This window comes from Tachyglossus aculeatus, chromosome 9 (assembly GCF_015852505.1).
Source record: "Tachyglossus aculeatus isolate mTacAcu1 chromosome 9, mTacAcu1.pri, whole genome shotgun sequence".
NCBI lineage: Eukaryota > Metazoa > Chordata > Mammalia > Monotremata > Tachyglossidae > Tachyglossus > Tachyglossus aculeatus.
This window is the reverse complement of record NC_052074.1, coordinates 55165590-55186477: the sequence shown is the minus strand read 5'-3', so window position 1 is coordinate 55186477 and position 20888 is coordinate 55165590. Positions and strand designations below refer to the sequence as shown.

At 36.7% G+C, this 20888-nt stretch overlaps 1 protein-coding gene across 4 annotated transcripts in view; it reads right to left on the bottom strand.

Moving 5' to 3' along the window:
• Window positions 1-20888, bottom strand: part of METAP1D (methionyl aminopeptidase type 1D, mitochondrial) — a 56862-nt gene that overhangs the window by 9863 nt on the left and 26111 nt on the right. For 2 of the 4 annotated variants that reach the window (XM_038751300.1, XM_038751299.1), the window contains exons 2-6: window positions 8773-8942; window positions 6596-6745; window positions 4314-4462; window positions 3648-3690; window positions 940-1103 (exon numbers count right to left, since the gene is read on the bottom strand). In XM_038751300.1, the coding sequence (XP_038607228.1) occupies window positions 940-1103; window positions 3648-3690; window positions 4314-4462; window positions 6596-6745; window positions 8773-8942 (676 nt within the window). The remainder of the gene's footprint in view (window positions 1-939; window positions 1104-3647; window positions 3691-4313; window positions 4463-6595; window positions 6746-8772; window positions 8943-20888) is intronic. The other 2 variants (XM_038751301.1, XM_038751302.1) reach the window with 2 other exon arrangements.

Sequence of the window (20888 nt, the reverse complement as noted above, 5' to 3'; positions counted from 1 at the left end):
AGTCTTCAATAAAAGCTTCTCAGATATAACCCAAAGAGATTTTACTAAAGTTTGAATCAGAATCTGTTACAATATTTTTAAAGCCATAAATACCTATAACAGATATTTTACTGCTTTTTTTTCACTTTAAAGTATTGAAGGCTCATAAAGAAAAAAGCAGTGTCTTTTTGAGGTGACTAGCCTTCCATTTAAAAAAAAAAAAACCCACAACGTTGTCATTAGTTTATATTAATGAGGGGAGCACTTTAAGAAGTACCAGTGAAAACTGCACTTTAATGATATAGCCATTTTAAAAAAAACATTTGTGAAAAAGATCTAAAAATGCACAACATATTATAAAGCAACGGTTTTGCATTAAAAAAATCCAAACACATACACTGCAAAGTGGACTTGGACTATTTTTTTTAGAAGTGGAAACAATAAGCTCTCAAACAAAAGGACTGTCAAAAAGGGAGAGGAAGTATTTCCAGGCTCTCTACTTACCCTTCCTAGGGAAAGGTAAGGATCTCCTGAGCTAATGCCTTCAGAATACAGGGACATATTTTGGCCATTCCTTTATAAAAATAGCCTCCCCCCAGAGAACTGAAATATATATATATATATATATATATATATATATATATATATATATATTTAAGATCAATTCATTAATTTCTTTGCACAGCACAAGCAAACCTAAACTCCAAAGCTAACACTGAAGTAGGTTTTTAACATCCTTGACTGTTTCCAAAGGTATCTCCGCTGACCCTGGTGTAACTCACTTTTTAAAAAGATTTTTCTTACCAAGGGAACAACATTACAGCTTGGCAGTTCACATACTGATATCAGACTGAAATGATGGTTCGGAATCATAAAACATGTCATCAGTTTTATACCAAACCACCAATAACCTTTGTCCCACTTGCCAACCCTCCCTTTACTTGTCACTATAAGACTTACCTGATTGTGTTTCCAATTACAGAGAAGGGAGCCCCTGCTCTGCAAGCTGCAACTGCTTCATCTCTACATCTCCTGGCAACCTCCACTAACTTTTTACCATATTTATCCACATTGCCCACCAAGAACGTTTCAGAAGTGTCTCCGTGGTAGCCATTGTAATACACCTAAGCATAAGCACAAATTTGGAAAAAAAAAATCTATTTCTAAAATCCAGGGACAAGCCATTTTCATAATACAGTGTGACCTATTAAGGAATTCAGTCTATGTTTAACGGATTCCTGTGTTTTTTTCCCAGCCACTAAAGTTTACCTGCAAAAAAAACTGGCATGGGAATGTTGGAACCCATCAGAAATGCAAAAAATGTAACTGCAACAGAGTCACTGAAAAGTAGAACAATAAGGAAGTGACTAGCATTGCACCCAATCTCAACATACTGATTAGTTTAGTGCTGCTATTTCAACATTTAGATCTCTTAGATTCATTTTTTTGAGTAAGACAAAAATCTGTTGAGTATATTCTCCAATGTAGCTAGCCAACATCATGTGCAAACTTACTGACCATTAAAATACTCCACATTCAACACACAGAGGCTTAGAAACCCAGGAAATATTTAACATGGTGGAAATAATTTCTTCAATGTAATTAGGGTTTACTATGTCTTCCATTTACTAATTCTACATTTTGAAAGTGAATATATTACAGTCAGAAGAAATAAGACAGACATGTCAGTACCGAAACAAGCAGCAGGGGAATTTAATTTCAAGATGTAGGCCAGTCCTATAGAAGGAGGACTGATTAAGAGTTACAATACAATGCTGATCTAGTAAACCACAAAGCTTGGGGTTTGACAATGCCTTTTTTTAACATTTTGAAAGATTTAACTACATTTCCTTATATTCTACCTGCAAAAATTAATAAAGCTATTTGTGAAAGATGCATTTTTTAATACTTCATTGTCCATAATTCTGACTTACCCATTTGGAAGACAAACATTAAATAAAATCCAATATCTGCACACATAATATTCTAGAATGTTTACTATGCAACTATATTGTTACTTCCATAATCATTGTTTTCATCAGCAAAATATCCTAGTTTTGCACTCTAAAAGTGGCCTTTTTGTTCTGAAGATCAATTAACAATTGAGAAAAAGAGCCCGTGTTTTCTTTTCAGACACACAAGAAGTGAATAATTACCAAACACAATGTTTATTTTCATGGAAAGAGGAATAGAATCAGAGAATTGTATCTTGCTAACAGGTACTAGATTACTGCAAATTCTTGGACACTATACAACATTCATCTTATTTTGTGCCTTTTTACAAATCATGAAAAAAAGGACATTATAAAATCCTCCTGCATTGTTGTTAAAAATTATTTTGAAAATATAGCAAAAGAAGGGGTAAGCCCTCTACAAAGACAAATCCAACAGAATCCTGGTTCTTGTATAAGTAGTTCAGATTTTATTTAAGGTGGTTGGAAAAGGAAACAAATCTTAAATTAGGTGATACCTGAAGGAAGCGAATACATGATGAACAAATCTTTGTTTCAGGTGCGTGTTATGAAACACCTGCTTCTAAATAGTTTGATTTGGTTAAAACATGCTGAAACCAGAACTGGATCACAATAAACTGGTAGCATGGCATTAAGGTTCAAATGACTTATGCGGAACATAAACATCTTTTATAAGGATTGTAACCCTAATAGTTCTTTGTGTATCACCCTGCTCAACCAAACTAGCAATAAAGATGTCAGGATCCAAAACAGTCTGCGTGGTTTTTCTCCTCAAAATGCAATTTTTCTGTGCTGTCTCTCAAATTATTACCTCCACTAAAATACTTTATTAAGTCTTTGCCTTACACATTAAAAGAACCAATTAGCCAGAAATGATTTCTGGAAAAAAACCATCACCCTTTGGGCAAAGTGAGCTATAAAAAGAGTTAATACTAGTCAGGGAATGTTAGAATGCTAACAGAATTACACCGGGTTCTGAACCTACTCAATTCGGGGTTCTTGTGTTACGCTGCTTAGCCTAGTTAAAAGTAGAACAATTAAACAGTTGGTGAAAATCCAAGTCCTTGTTTATATCATTCTCTTCCTATAAATCTAGGGTTCAAGGCTCTTATACCAGAAATGGAATATAACACTACCTTCGGATATTTTAATAAATGTAGGGAAAACTGCTAGCAAAAGAGTTGCTGTCCAAATAGACTGACATACACAGGCCAATGTAGCCTCTAATGACAGAGTAAGATAATGACAGGCCCCACTCAAAATCAGCAGGAAGAGGAAGATCAATCTTGGCAGAGTGAAGGAAAAATGCTGGCTTTCTTCATGTTAGCTCATCTCATACATATCTATCTTCAGCAGCTGCCCAGTACCGTGGTGTTCTGCATTAACTACACAGTGGATCAATAACAATTACACCTTCTCAAAAACATGACACATAGCAGGATTGGGTTGACATTTCACTTAGGCCAACATTGATCTCAGTGCATCTGATTCCAGCCCTAAATTCAAGTCAGGCCTGGGTCTAGTTGGAATAAACACAGATTTAAAAACAAAAAAGGAAACCAGCTGCTTGCGCCCAGGCTTAGAAGTAAACAGCTCATACATCTGTACACTCCGCATTTTCAATCTACTCCTCTTCCTGTTGCTACTAGCAATTCTTAAGTTGATCAAAGACTAGTTTTTATGTGATTTACTCACTGTGACATCGATGTTGATAATATCTCCATCCTGAAGAGGTCGACTGAAACATAAACAGAAAAAAAAAACAACAGTGACAGACAGGACTCAATAAAAAGTAATACCAAAACAAACACATAATAACTAGCACCACCCAAACCAGTGAACTATAAAAATAATCTGGAGGATAACTGTAATAAACACTGTATTTTTCAGCTCTCATTTTTCATTCTCGTTTTTTTCATTCTCCTTAGAACAAGTGCAATTCTACATAATTTTATGAAAAATGCCCAAATCAATTGTTTGAAAACAGATTACTTCTATCAGATATTTTTCCCGGATGGCCTTATGCTTCTTTGCTAAGTGCCAACATTACTGCTTCAGTGCATACATTCAGATTTTCTCACAATTTCTAAGGGCTGAAAAAATATAATATTTAGTGTACAATCTCATTTCTGGACCATATGCTTTATTAAGAGACATTACATTACATTACACTGATGGATGGAAGTGTTTTGTCTAGTTAATACTTCAGTATTATCATGAGATCAGCCCTTTTTACCACAGGCATCTGCAGTAGGCGTGTGGGTAACAATTAAACTACAGAGTCTTTCAACATATGTTACATAGCTTAGTTTCATGTTTTAGTTTTCAATGGAACAATACATGATATTAAGAGATAAATACCTGTCAGGAATACCATGACATAGCACGTTGTTTACAGAGGTACAAACAGATTTTGGAAAACCTCCGTAGCCAAGAGGTGAGGGATAGGCATTATGTGTGATTATTTCCTGGTGAACAAGAGAATCTATCTCTTCAGTTGTCATGCCAACCTAAAATATTAAATAAAAAAAATTATGCTGAGACAGTTGGAGACAATTCTCCTATGTATTGAATATTACTGCAGCAATACCACTTTAATAAAGCCCAAATTACAAAATAACACACATCTATGGACAAACATTGCATTGTTTTCAATATTTTTTTATTTCAGAGATATTCTAAATTTTGCATTTTGGTTCTCAAGTTTAGGGTGCAGTTAGCTCCTGTGGTAGGGGAATGGAAATGCCTAATTTTGGGGATCTGACTGATTCTTCTTTTATTTACTCTTAAATAGTTAGTACCAAAGCAGCAGCGTGGCTCAGTGGAAAGAGCCCAGGCTTGGGAGTCAGAGGTTGTGGGTTCTAACACCCTGCTGCCACTTGTCTACTGTGTGACCGTGGGCAAGTCATTTCATTTCTCTGTGCCTCAGTTCTCTCATCTGTTAAATGGGGATGAAAACTGTGAACCTCCTGTGGGACAACCTGATTATCTTCTATCCTCCCCAGCGCTTAGAACAGTGCTTGGCACATAGTAAGTGCTTAACAAAATCCATTATTATTCAAATGTAGAACTTGGGGGTACAGTTTAGAAGGTTTGAAAGCCAGGTCTACCTTCATTCAAGTGAAATATTAAATCAGGTTTGTATAACATATACAGATCGCAGATGGTCATTTTTGAAAATAAACAGAACTCTGTTGAGCTCACAATACTGTCTGCCCTTGTGATTTCTTTCTCCACATTGTTTTTCAGGCCATTCCATCAGTCCTGCTATTGGGCTTCCATAGTTAATTAATCAATCAAATCAATGGTATTTACTGAACACTTTCTGTGGGCAGAACACTACTAAGTGCTTAGCAGAGTACAGTACAACAGAGTTGATGGACATGTTGCCAACTTGCACTTCCCAAGAGCTTAGTACAATGAATGCTCTGTACACAGTAAGCGCTCAATAAATACGACAATGAATGAATGTTCCCTGCCCAAAAGGAGCTTACAGTCTACAAGGGGAGACAGACTGTGGTAGTGGAAAAGCATCCACAAGTCCAATTCATCTGCTACCTTGCAATAGAGAAATGGGATCAGGATATGGGGATCTATTGCTAGCACAATTTTATCTCCTACCGACCAATTATATTAATATTTATGTCAGAAGATTTGTTAAGTTTTCTTTGCCTGGAGAGTATTTTCTCATCTGCAAGTTTACTACCCTGCACCCTTATGGTTCACGTTTAGCAATCAATCACTCACTCAATAGTATTTATTGACTGCTTACTCTGAGCACAGCACTGTACTAAGCAATTGGGAGAGAAGAGAGTTAGTAGACACGATCCCTGCCCTGAAATATGGGGAACTGACTACTCTGTCCTGAATAAAAAAGTCATGTGAGGATCAGTGCAGTTGGTTAAATGCACAGACTTTTATGAGAATAATTACTAACTAAATTGTGGTATTTGTTAAGCGCTTACTATGAGCCAAGGACTGTACCATGAGCTGGGGTAGATACAAGATAATCAAGTCCCACATGGGGCTCACAGTCTGAGTAGGAGGGAGAACAGGTATTGAATCCCCATTTTGCAGATGAGGGAACTGAAGCACAGAGAAATTAAGTGACTTGCCCAAGGTCATACAGCAGACAACTGGCCAAAGAACCTAGGTCCTTGGACTCCCAAGCCTGTACTCTTTCCACTAGGCCACGGTGCTTCTCTTAGGCCACACTGCTTATATGTGTGTTCTTCTCAGAAGGAGAAATTTGAAAAAGATAGATCAAAGATAGAACAAACCACTACTTCAAATATACATAGAAAACAGAAATTAGGGAATAGAGGATTGAGGGGCCTAAAGGCTGAATGATTTTGTTGTGGAGCAATCTAGCCAGCAAGAATTCAGACCACAACCTCTCCAGCTCTTGAACTTGGGGAACTAGACATTGGGATACACAGTAAAAGGATCAAACACTATCTTCTGAGCAGTATTACAGCTAATGAAATCCCTTTCTCCCATAAGTTCCCCTCCCACAAATACATTACGCTTCCAACACACTGAAAACAAGTTGAGTTAAACTAGAAGAATTAAAAAGAGCAAGAAAATCCTTGAAAACCTAGTAACCACATAAGTCATCTTGAGGCTTCGTAAGGCTTCTCTACCTTTAAACTCTTTCCAGCTAGGAGGAGGACATGACGGGCCAGCTGACAAGCCCGACGAAGCCCTTGAATCTGATCTTCATTCTTAACTTCTATGCTGTCTCCCCAGTCTGGTACAATGCCTGTCGTCACATAGTCTGGCTTCTTTATGTGCTTGGAGAAAAAGGATTGAAAATGAAGATCAGAAAACTGAGCATGACAATGGGATCATTTTCTCAGATACAGCCTCTTGCTTCATGGCATTTTGCCCTTCCTGTCGCAGCACCGACCCCCTTAAGCCAGCAGAACAAACCCTCAAGGCTGCCTCAGTATTTCTTCCCCTGCCCTTTTGAACTTAACATTGCCTGTTAGTATTGACTTTTGATATTCTGTTAACCTTATGGTGCTGAAACCCAAGTGAGACTAGTGCAGACTTCTGGTCAAAACAAACAGTGGTTTTGTTTTCTTCCTCTCTTACTGCAGTCGCTCCTTCCCCACCAATATAAAACACATCATCATTGATGAAATACAGCATTCAGATTCACCACTGTCAAGTTGCTAATAAAAAGTACTTTCTTCTTTTTAACACAAAAGTAAATTTTATGCAAAAGATAGCTCACAACACTCTCTCTGAAAACGGTACTTATAAAAAGGCTAATTGTCAACCACACTGAGGCAGTTGTTTTTCTTACACTTCCCAACCATATCCAAACAGGGCTTCCTTTTGGGGGCACCCAGATTAACTGGAATATTACCATCATCACTAAGATCAAGAGCAAAACTTAATTCCAAGATCCCCAGTTAAAAAAGAGAACTCTCCACTATTTATTTGAACTCTACTGGAAATACACAGAAGTTAAAAAATGGATTCTCACAGAGCTCCTTTCACTATGGAAGGTCTGTAAAGCTCTTTGCAAACTATTTATAGGCACAGTTACAGGAGCAGTTTAAAAGCACATAGCCATATTTCAGTCTAGGACAGAAAGCTTTGGAATTCAGCATTATTTAAGAAAAACTTCAGATGAGATAGTGAAAGGACCCTGAAGTTAATGCTCTTCCACTTTTTTTCAAAAAAAGATCATGTGATCCTCAAGGACCTCAGATGGCCAGACTTTTAGCTTTCCCTCTCTTTCAATAGTAGACTCTCTTAAAAGTATACTGCTTCTTCCGGCATGCCAAGGCACGGGGCACTATGAATAGGAGTCTCCGATTTTTAAACTCCAGCTCCAATTCTTAAAGGACCCTTGTGCTTTCCTTCAATATTGCTTTGCGATTTTATGAGACCATAGTACAAGCAGGACGTTCCAGCCAAAAGGTGGTTATTGAAATGCTTATATAAAAAGTTCCACAATTTTACAGATGTCTTTCCCTTACCTACAATACAATGAATAATTGGCCTTGTGGCTAATTTCAAGAAAAATCTCGCCACATATTCTTTCCTTGATGGCTGCATCTTCCACTGGGGGCTTTTGTGTTGATCCATTTAATTTTAGGAAACTTTACCTACTAGGCTTCAATAAATATACTATTATTGGCATTCCATGAAAAATGGACTAGGAAGGGAAAAGAAAGTAGGTGCCTTTGTGACAAGTCTTTATGGCTGCTAGCTATTCTGATTCCCTCCAAATGATTCACACATCTCTGTTACACTGCAGTTTGAAAAATGGACAGATTGCCTTTTCTAAGAATTTCAATCCCTGAGGAATTCAAGAATACTTGGAGACCTGACATTCTATTTTATTTATCCTACAGGAACCGTTTAAAGGCAGCAGCAATAATATTGAAAATATAAAAGCAGGTTTTCAGGCTTTAGAAAAAAAGTGTCAATGTCAAGCAGTCCCTTTGAACGTCTCAACCTTGCATTTTCCATTTCAATTTTTGTTTTTGTACTGTGTTTTTTTAAACAATCAACAAATTGCAGTGGGATACACTGCTTTTCATCCCTTTTGCTAGAAATCCACATTTTAAATGGTCTAAAGGAGCTGCAAGTTCAATGCTTTAATGAATACTTATTTTGTTTAGGGTAAGAGTTGGATGCTGAAAACTTCCCATGTTGCTGTTGCAATTTCATATCATGAACCATGTCAAAGGAGCACAGATTTAAATGTCCCAAGGGTCAAGAGAGCAAATATGCTCGATCACTCGTACGGCCAACCTTTCTACTGGCTGGAAAATGAATCCGATAATAGACATTACAGTACCTTTGGAACCGGATGAGCTGAAGAAACTGCAGCTGGTGAAACTATACTGTGAGAAGTATTTCTTTGTCTATGGAAAAAGAAACATCTTCTTTGTTGACTACTTGACTGCTTGAGTAAGTAGATACGATTGACTGGTGCACAGAAAACTCCATGACAGCCAGTCATACAGCCTGTGAACAGAGATAGATGTATAAAAAAAGACTAAATGAACAACAGAATGAGTGCCACGGTTGAAATGTCTTTTAAAAATCATTACTACTTCAATATTCTATCAACCCTAACTGTAAAAGGAAATGGATGAGGAAAGTAGACTACGGGCTGGGTTCTAAGTATCACATCTTCTTCAGAAACCCTTCCCTGGCTATGCTCTTATTCTCTCACCCTATTTTCTCTCCTTGCTGCCTTGTCCATACATTTAGTCCCACCCACTAGGCACTTTGGTATTCAGTCCACTCCCACTCCCACAGAACTTCTGTACGAAGCCGAAGCCTCACTTTTGTTTGCATCCCTTACTTGTAATTTATTTTACTGTTTCTTTCCCTTATCTGTAATTTCCTTTAATGTCTGTCTCCTCAGATAGACTGTAAGCTCCTTAAAGGCAAGGCTCATATCTACAAACTATACTGTACTCCCCCAAGTGCTTAGTATGTTGCTCAGTACAAAATAATTACTTAATAAATACCACTGACTGATAGTTCATTAATTCAATAGTCATATTTATTGGTTAATGGTATACTTATATAATTATTTGATATCATGGAAAACAAACCAATACCATCACCTTGCTAGGTCCCATATGAGAGAAAAACAAGTCCCTTGCCTGATATTCTGGGCATCAGGACAATTGATCCTGGCCTGAGGGCCCTGATTTGAGAATAACACACTCTTGTTAAGAGCACATTCCTGGGAATCAGAGGACCTGGGATTCTAAATCTGACTGCCACTTGCCTGTTGTGTAACTTTGGACAAATCACTTAACTTCTCTGTCCTGAGTTTCCTCATCTATAAAATGGGGATTAAATACCTTTTTTCCCCTCCTAATTGGCCTGTGAGTCCTATGAGGGACAGGGTCAGTGTCCAACCTGATTACTTTGGTGCAGAGTAAGTGCTTCACGAATACCACAATTTTAATCACTGTCTTTCTGGTTGATTTCTGTACTTCAAAAATGGTCTGTTAGACCTCTTTTCTTACACCAAGTAACTATTGTTAAATTTGTGTATGGAAGGCATTCATGACAAGACATAGCAGCAGTGTGGCCTAGTGGAAAAAATATTGACCTGGGGGTCAGAAAGCCTGGGTTCTAATCCTGGCTCTGCCATTTACCTCCTGTGGGACTTTGAATAAGTCACTTAACTTCTCTCATCTGTAAAATAGGGATTCAATACCCTTCTCCCTCTGACTGAGTCTGTAAGCCCCATGACCTGATGATCTTGTATCTACCCCAGCGCTTAGTACAGTGCTTGGTCCAGAGCAAGAAGAGTTTAACATATACAATTATTATTATTAGAATATAATATAAGCCAGGAGGATCTGGGTTCTAGTGGTGGCTCTGCCACTTGTCTGCTGTGTGAGACCTTGGTCAAGTCACTTAACTTCTCTGTGCCTCAGTTACCTCATCTGTAAAATGGGGATTAAGACTGTAAATCCCATGTGGAACAGACACTGTGTCCAATCTGATTACCTTGTATCTAGCCCAGCACTTAGAAAGTGCCTGACATATAGCAAACACTTCACAAATACCATAAAAATTATTACTATTATTATATTATCACTGAAACTACAGTCTAAGTTAGGTAAAAAATAAAATGGATTGTAAATACTTTGGATCAAAAAAGAAGTTTTAAAAGATTGTTATTCCACCACAGTTCTGACAAGTTTTGAAGCATACTTTGAATATCAATGAAGCCTGCTTCACTTGGGAGTCAAACTTAGGTTGTAAATGTTAGTTAGGTCCATATATCTGAGGGGGTTGTTTCAACTCTATAAAGTTCTGTCCTAAATTCTTTCATCAGTAAAATGAAGGGGCAGGAGGAGTAATGCTAATGACCTATCTTACTGAATGGTTTGCATAATGAAAGCCACTTTCTTAAATTCAGTTCAGTTATTCCGCAACTCACATTTTCACTATATGCTTTTGGATAAAATGCCTGTAGGAAAGTTGGGAACATTCTTTCCACAACATACATTTTACCTAAGCAGAACATGATATTCTTCTGGAAGAGATAGTTGTGTAAATATGTGCAGGCTTGGGTCGTGGCATGCAACTACAATGCAGTTTTCCTTCATGTGGTGTTTATCACCAAGGACCCCTGTATTATAGGAGAACCGAGTGCGTTTCCTCAAATTTGAATGATTCAAAAAGAATAAAGACAACATAGGTGTATTGTAAACCCCCTCACTAAGACAAACTGGATTTTCCACTTACAATTCACAGTCTGGAGTCTGCCCTGGCTAGCAATCAAGTGCAAATCCAATGGGCTCGCTTAAATCTAAAACCTTACCACACTTGGGCTCTAGTTACTTCAAAAATGGTTTCTCTCCTTGGGCACTGTCATGGCAGCTGAGACTGACCTGCCTGTTCATACTGACAGTTTCCAGATGTATAATTTGGGGCAGGTAGGCCTATCACTGTGGAATTCTCTGCTTTCCCAGGACAGAGAGAAAGGCAATTTGTTGATTTGTGGGATCCATTAAGACTACTAATTTTTGAGGTTCCTAGACGAGGCTATTATTACACTGGCTTCATGCTTTTTTTTTTTTCCTGATGTGCTATTACTATTATTGCTGGCTGTTTTAAATATTTTCATAGTATCATATTTCTCACCAATACAAACTCCAACCTTTAAAGAGGGGAACCCCTTCTAAAAAGGATTCCTCCCTGGCCACTTGACCCCACCTGCACTGACGGGCAGGTTAGATGGGTTAGAAACACACTGGTTTCTTGATGTTTCTAACCCACGCCAGTCCAAGCCCCTTCCGTTAAACTGGTAGTGCAGATAAATTGTTTTAGAAAACAGATGGAACGTGAATGTTAAAGGATTGTATACTGTTAAAACTTGCTGTCTCTGAAAGTGTTGTCTTAATCATCCATTTTGGAACTCTCAGTTTTTTCCCCCCTCTCCTGTGCATGGTGATACAGAATGGGGGCCAGATACCACGCAATGGTTTTGGGAAAAAAAAAGTTTAAAACTACTGGACCAGTGCCTGGAAATTTCACTTCCTCTTCAGATGGTATCCTCTCTCGGTATTTATGAATTGCAGGAGTTTGTTGACACATTTTCTTAGGCTGTCTTTCAAGAATCCAAACAAATAGTATTTTTCATTATACTTTATGGCCTAGTATCTCTTCAGGTTTGAGATGTGTGGAACTCCTTTTTCTCCCACAGAAATTTGAGAAACTTTAGCGATAATTACCACTAACATTTACATAGCACTTTTCATGTAAAACATTTAAGACCTCAGTCCAACTTTTAAAATGTTCAATGTCAGCAATAGCTTTTAGAGCCTCCGAAGTGGCAATACAAAGACAATAAACTTTACCAGGCTAGATTATGATAGATTACAAGGAAGTTAACAAATTACTGGTGTTGACACTGCAATTAATGGCTGTGGCTACGGAAAAAGTACAGCTTCTATCAGTGGTAACCAGTTCGGCATAAGGTTAGAATAAGGATAATCCTTATCACACATTAAACTCCAAATTCAGGTCATATAAACCTCACTACAATATGGGAATGAAGATGTGGCTCTCAAATGCTTTGCTTGAGACTGAATTCCAAAATGTCAGTGCACCTGTACTGCCATATAACGGATTTGTCTGAGGAAAGACGCAAGTGTGTCAATCAAATTGCTTGACAAAGGAATCCCAAACGTCACATTAAGAAACGCTTTCAATGTGTTTACAATCATGGTTATATAGTGAATCACGCATGTCAGCGCAGTCTACCAACTATCTCGCATTCCTAAGAATTTCTTTATTAGGAGTGATATCCTTTACCTCTGGCCCAGAAAGCACACTAAAAATGTTACCACAAGGTAACAGGATAATAGGGTAGCCTTCGATGTTGTTATTCGGCTAAGTATTCATTACAACCCAGAAAAAAAAATATATACTACTTCTACAGGTGAAAACGGAAACAAGTTCAAGCAAATAAATGTCCTTAAAGGATAAAGCCTCCTCACCCCACAAAAAAACACATGAAATTGTGTCAAAGGTAAAAGTAGATACCAAAACAAAATACCTCGCTTAAATGGCAGAAATTAATATATGATCTTTTTTCTAATGTCAAAATCGAATAACAAAATCAACCAGAACCTCAACCATATTTGAATGGCACAGACGGGAAACTAGTGTCTAGCCAATCACTGACTTAAAAAAAAATCTTAGCTTCCCACATATTTCCTTCCCAAAGTAAGTACTTTTAATTCTTCGACTGCAACAGCTAATTTGATCCATCAACATCATCAATCATCACGAACAGGAACAACTAGCCCTGCTTCATCTGTCGGCTGATCAGAGCTCCCCTTTACAAACACCTATGCTGTTGCCAGTATTCTATTTACTTTTGTTCAAATTCAATTTTCAGCACGTAACCCCTTTGTGAAGCAGGTTTACAAAAACAAGAAATGCGAGCATGGTAATTATTGCAAGAGGCAGGTTTACCAACCTAGTGTTTATGATGAATCCATTGGAAAATCAACAGAAACATCAGGAGAGCTCAGAGTCAGAAAGCAGTGGCTTTGTATCAGTACTGGTCTTGATGTAGCTCATCATTATAAAGGTATAGTGTTTAACAGAAACTCTGAACAGAATTTTTTTCAGGTAGTAAATCTATATGTCATTTGTTATGAAGACTAGAATATTTACTGTCATCGAGTTTAATAATATGAATTATTTTCCGTGTCACAAGAATGGTATCAGCACAGAGTTTGAACTGAACATTGAAAATTATAGGCAACTGCTTGTCTTACTCCACGGAGCATCACACTGTGCAGTGTGTAAGTCTCTGGAAATTGTTGTATGTCTCTCGGATCCTGCAGCATATCTTTCATTTTTTAAACTGGTATTTACAATGTAAATCTATTTGATGATTTTAAATGTTTCCATATACAGTACAGTAATATAATCTTTTATGGAAAGCTACATTTTTAACAGCCTAAATGGTGGAATTATAAAATTCAAGGATGATGAAGTGTCTAATTTTGTTGCACAAGGTGTGCCCTATGTTTATTAGCCTTTTACTCTAGGTCTGTTTTAATTACTAGTTGTTCATGCACACTGCACTAGATAGTGAATTGCTCCCATTGCACACACTGAGCAGTGTAACTTTATGTGTAACTTTATTAATGACCCTTAATTAATGTGATTTTATTTTTATAAATGAGGTTTTTCATTTTGGTTAGTAAAGAGTTTTACGGGAAAAATAAATAAACTTTCAAATGGGTGCTTTTCAAAATTTTCTTTTAATTGCATTTATTATCTAGACCATACATTTACTTGAAATATAGTTAAGGCAAGAATATTCATGCACCAGAAACTTGTTAGTACCCAATTCCACATTTCAAAAGTATCAAATGTTTGATTGGAAAACACCTCATTACAGAATTACCTTTTTTTGGACCTATGCCATAGTGACTGACAAATCCAAAAGACAAGGTATATCATTAAAAAAGGAAAGACATTGTGAAATGTCTTCCTTGATATTAATTTAGTTCCATAATGATAAGTAAATGTCTCAGTCTAGTAACAAAACTACCATTTATAGCACATTAGAATTAACATATAATTGATTTAACAAATGAAGCCAATTAATTTTGGATGAAATGAGGTTGTGTCTTAGATTAAAATGATCTGTGATTGCCAAAATTAAAAACAATCATGTTTTGTTAGTCCATTTTCAGAAACTGCTTTTTCAATCATTAAATCCTCTTCTTTGCTCAAAAATCTGAAAAAAAAAAAAATACATACCTAACACTGTCATGGGTAGCCTGAGATATTTTTAGCTCTGTTTCAAAGTGTTATTTCACATAGTTGGTTAAGCACTTCATGGTATAGGAATACATTTGGAAGAGGCTGATTCAGAAACCACAAAAAGATAACAGTTCTTGGACTCTAACCAACTAACTAGAAGAGAGGCAAACACTACGGTTCCCAAATAAAAGAATGTTGTAAAATGGATCTATGTGGCTTCCATTTCTTAACCTAAAATATTTTAAAACTCCTCTCTGGGCATGGGACAATGCACAAGTAACAGTGAAAGAGAAATGAAAGCCGGCGTATTCAACACAGCTTCCTTCTTGATTTCTTTAATAATCTGTTACCAAGGGACACATGTGTTTCAAAAACAAAATGTGAAAGATTAAAGATTCTTTCCAATTCCAAGTAACCTGTAACCAGAAGAGAAGCTCATATTTCACAGGCAATAACCTGTGCATTTGCTGAAGAAAAGAACAACACAAGGGAATGCCCCAGGCAGAAGCAGAAACTGATTGGGCAAAGAAGACGACAAGGGCCCTTGAAACTAAACAAAAGCAAATTCATTCTGTTGACAGATGTTGATTACATCAAAGCAACGAAGGAACTTTTTTCCCTTTCTTTGCAACCAATGCTTCCCCATTATCTGCATAATACAGTTACAACATACCTCTGACCAATTGTAATCACCCACATCTAACTTGTAAAAAAATTCTAAATTCGGTGAAAAACACTGTAATGAGGTTTTTGCTATAGGCCTCTAAACAACAGTGTATTCACATGGTCATGTCTGCGTACCCATGCTGGTCACGGCATCATGAGCCCCTTGCTTCCAGGGGTTAACTGCTCTGGCAGCCAAATAAAATACAGAGAGAGCCATGTAATTATGGAGACAGTCAAAGGGCAGGCTCTATTTTGAAATCTATTTGCACAGACAAGGTCTTCCAATTTAGCTTACAGGAAACAAGCTGGTAAAGGGAGTCTCCTTTTCTCCAGATGCTTGCCACACTTTTTTCTCCAGTTCAGGAAACCATGGATATGGATACCATACACCAGTGTTTCCTGGATTACAGACCAAGATGCTAGTACAGAGAGGAGACTAAAACTGTTCAACAAGGCTGTAAAAAAACCATTTTTGCCTAATTAACAGCATTTGGCAAAATCCCCTAAATGACATAGCAACTGAGTATTCATTAAACAACACTTCCAGAGAGCCTGCTGTCCCACTTGCCATGCAGGTGTTGAAAAAACAGAATATCAAAAGATTTTCTCAATATAATATGTACACTGGAACTCAAAATATATTAGCATCAATGCTTGCACTGGTGTAAAGATTCTACTACCAACATATTAAAATAGTGTCGTTATGGTAACGCTCCAAACTGCAAACGTACTAAAATTTTAAACTACTCAGTGATAAACTGTCATTAAATACTCTTTCCACCCCCCAACTCCCCAGGCCCACAGCACTTATGTCCAATTTTATTTATTTGTACTGATGTCTGCCTCCCCCTCCCCCGCCCCCCTGGACTGTTAGCTCGTTGTGGGCAGGGACTATTACTGTTTATTGTTATACTGTACTTTCACAAGCGCTTAATACAGTGCTCTGCACACTATAAGCGCTTAATAAATACGATTGAATAAATGAATTATTCCCCAAGTTATGATTTTTCTAAAATCTTAAATATGTAACATTTGTTGTATTTTGAATCAGCTACTTCATTTAATGTAATTTCCAGCTCCAGCTAGCCTGCAAAGCTTGCAAATAAGATGAGGTTTCAATTCCTGAAAACTTTTTATGTGAAAATCAGGCATGCGCCCAGTGAAATAATTCAGGAAATCTCAGCATACTATGAATATTCAAATTGAGGTGAAAAGAACCTGAAACCAGGATTAATCAATTCTAAACTAAAGGCTAAAAATTACGGTCCTTGAATAAGTAGGTAAATTGGAAAGTTACAAAAATCAGACCCTCTTCTAGGTACAGGATGGATGACAGCCTTAGGGCACGCTAGACTAATAATAACAACATTCAAGTAGTAGTGCCCAGGTCAAGACAAAACATGACCCTCCTCCTCCTCATAGCTCTTTAGGAAGCTGGCTTCATGCCACCTTTTTATCAATAGCTATTGATAGAGCATAAGATCAACAGCAAGTATGAAAGCACTTGAGGAAACCATCTCATTTTGTATATTTTAGAAGAATTGAATTTGGTTGATTCCCTGATCAGTTGGTCACTAGAGTGTACACACACATTCAAGCCCTCAAATTAAAACTCACATGGTAAAAATAGTAAACATATCTATTTATTAAGCATATGTTGGGCAAAATTTTTGAAAATTTGGCAGGGGATTTAAAAAGATATTTAACTGCACTGGTCCTTATTTTGGTGGTCACCAAGAATTATAGTCAGAATATAGAGTTTAAAGGACAAAGCTAAAAATCAACTTGTAAGGTGGTCAAATAGAGCTGGCTGGGAAAAAAAACCTGAAAATTTCAAAGAGAAAATTGGGGTAACCACTAATTTACAATGAAATTTCTCTTTTTGAAGCATAGATTTGCTTTTTTCTGTATCAAAATATCAAGTGCTCTGCGCACAGTAAGCGCTCAATAAATACGATTGATGAAGTGCCTGGCTTGCTTTAAATTTTTACCATTGAGCATAAAACATTTTGTCATGTTGAAGTAATTCACGCTTAACAAATTTCATTGTCTTTAACCACATTGTACTTGAGTTTCATGAATTTGTTTCAAGAAAAGTAGTGTTCTTCAGCATTTCCGTAATATACTAGTTCCTTGCAAAGAAGTATTTTATTCTTATTGGGATAATAGCAATGTAAATTTAAATGTAGGTGCTTTAATCATATAGCACTGTGAAAGAACATCCACTAGCTTTCTGTATCTGATAAAAATACAAAACAAAAGGCCAGTGTAGATTAGAATTAAAACACAGCAAAATGGAAATGAGTCAAATTCAAAATCCAGCCAGAGCAATATTAAGAGTTTCACACACTGTTGGTGCCTAGGGAATAAAATCTCCTAGTCAGCACATGACATCTGGCAAACTTCAACATCCCAAAGTCTAGCAAAAGAAACATTCCTATTACCTTACAGCATTTGTGAAAAAAAGATGAAGAAAATACAGGAATTTGTATAAAAATACACAAATCAGAACCAGAAAGGGCAATCCGATAAGATTCACACATTTAATTGCATCTTAGGGACAATTTGTTAACAAATGTACTTTTAAATTAAGAAACAACTGAGTAGGAATGCATGAATTCTTTTGAGGAACAGGATATTAATAGGTCTCCTGACATGACAAAACCTATGAAATGTATTAGTTGTTTAGGATCAAAACTGACCACCCAAGGAGAGGGGGAAAAAAACTGTAACAGGTGATATACCTAGCTGTTGCTTTCATATGTATTGTTTATAATTTCTGTAAAATGTTTCAAAAGAGCTAGGCTTTATTTTACAAATGTTTCAATTACTGTATATTGTGTATGCATTGAACTCCAGCTAGGTGTTTATTAGCTTTATTTGTGTCACTTAGATGTTGCCTGTATTAGTCACCTGGTATAAAATAGTTGAATTGCTTTAACCTGAATGGAACAACCCCATATCAGTGACATAAAAAAAATTAAACCCAAAATGTTTAACGTATTATGTTTTCATTAGTCAGCTTCTTAGATGAAAGATGTACAATAAAAATAATACATTTGAATAGAATTTTTGTTTTGGACTTCATTGTAATTGTGTGTATTTTATTGGTGTCCCCCACTCAAACAATAGTGACCACACTTAGAAGAAGTCTGTAATTACACCCAACCAAAAAATTTCAATAAAATCATGCATTCTCTCACTTCTCCAAGACTTGCAATGCTGGCCAAAAGACTATCTTCACAATGAGTGCAAAGGTAAAGCATATTTTCACTTTACACCAAAAGTAGCCACTTTGATAAATTAAAAAAACCTCCAAGTTTCCAAAAAGCAGTCTCCTATTGGGCTGGAGTGTTTTTATTGCTGAGAACAATTTTATAAGCAATTCAACTGGGCTTCCAGTTGGCTAGCTATATACACAAGGGACATTTGCTCCACATTTTCAAGCATTGACTTAAACTGGGGCAATTGAGATATGAAAAAAATGGCTTCCAAATAAAAGAGAGACCCAACAAAATCCTGTTGCAATCTCAGCCCCCAAAAGTCAGGTGTACCTTTGTTTGGAAATGGTGATGTGCTATAAAAAGCTAATTACTTCACTTACTGCAGGTTTCTTTTAAATAGCCTGAAAATTCATTTTAGAACTTAAGCAGCTGCTCATAACCAAAACTTAAAGCAGTATTTCTCAATGAGAGTGAGCCCGTTGTTGGGTAGGAACCGTCTCTGTATGTTGCCAATTTGTACTTCCCAAGAACTCAGTACAGTGCTCTGCACACAGTAAGCGCTCAATAAATATGATTGAATGAATGAATAAATCCATTTCATTCTAGGCTACTGAAAACCTGTCATTCCACCCAACATATTGTTTACAATATATTGAACTTTAGTCTTAGCATACCATAAACAAAAATTAATTCCCAATGTTCTTACTGGCTTCCTATTAGGAAGAGTTCCAAACCCGAAGAAGTGGAGTCAGGTGGAAGTTCCAGGTCAGAGATCATGTAGGAGAAGATGGGATAGGTTTGTTCAGAAAGGGCAGCAAGGCAGGAAACTACCTATGCTCTTCCATCGAATGCTCCAGATGAAAATTAATGGTACTGGGGTGGGAGATGCAGGAGGTGGAAGCCAGAAAGTATTTCTTCCCTTTATATTTCTGGGACTCTACGAGCATTTGGCAATAAAGGGAAAACCTAGGGAGTAGTGGCCTCACAATAAACACCTGAGCAGGGGTTGTTTTATGGCTATATTCTCTCAAATACCTACAGAAGGATAATAACCTGCAAATGTTTCACTTCCGTGAGTTGGTGGGGAAGGGGAAATATCACAAGACTATACCTCTGAATTATAAAGATACTCTGTCTAGAGCTCCCTGTAGCAAAAGTGTTTGGTTTTTTTCCATCAGAAGCTCTCCATTTTTATTCTGTCCCTGAACGTTATTTGCTCAAACCACTATTCGACGCATGGCTTCCTGGGTGACGGGGACGATTTTAGAAGCATTTGGGAGAGTGCAATATAAAAAAATGTGGGGTGAGCATTCTATTGAAATAGTCAACCTGATAATTTCACCATACCTTTCTTGCTTTGAATATACAAATATCTCCTTTGCATAAAGGTTCCTGTTTATCAGACAATGATACAGGAAGAACTTGTTTATATTTCCAGCACTACCAACATACATCATTTATGACAAAAAAAAACAAGCACTCCATAAGAAATGTTCAATCACTGTCAATCACACATTCTAAAATACACATAAACCAAAGCATGTGGCGTGAACAGTATTAAATTCAAGCTAAACACAGAATTACCAGCATAACAAACAAAAAAACATGTAATTATAGGTGACTCATGGGCCTATTTATACAATGCACAAAATAACTCAGGAAAGGTGTGTAACCACAGAAACGTGACAACCTAATTTAAGTATTTTTAAGTTTGTATTTAAACACAGTGGAAATGATGTCCATCTACGATTAACATATTTTAAAGGACATTACTGCTAATCTTTGTTGCCTGATTACTGATCGAAATAACTTTCTATTTCAACAACAAATTAGTTATTGTAAAAATGTAGTTAGAAAACATTTTCACAACACTGTGCTAGAAACACACACCTGATTCCTTAGCTGTGAATGCTAGTTTTGTGGCAAACTGCTGTTTTCGAAACCACTTATTAATGCCAAAAGAACAGACTATAAAACAAATCTCATGATATCAGAACATTATTAAAAATATGTTTTGACATATAGGTTTTTCTAAAACCCTACACTATTGCACACAAATTTCCCCCACATAAATTAACTGCGATTGCTGAAGTGCTAATAGCCATTTCAGTTTATAGTTCTTTCTCACTGATAATTACAATTTGCATGGTTTATTTTTTTAATACTATGATTACTACTAATGTCCCATATTATACTTCATAACCTTAATGAGTAAAACATTATTTTGTAGCTCACTGGTTCTTATACTTAATAT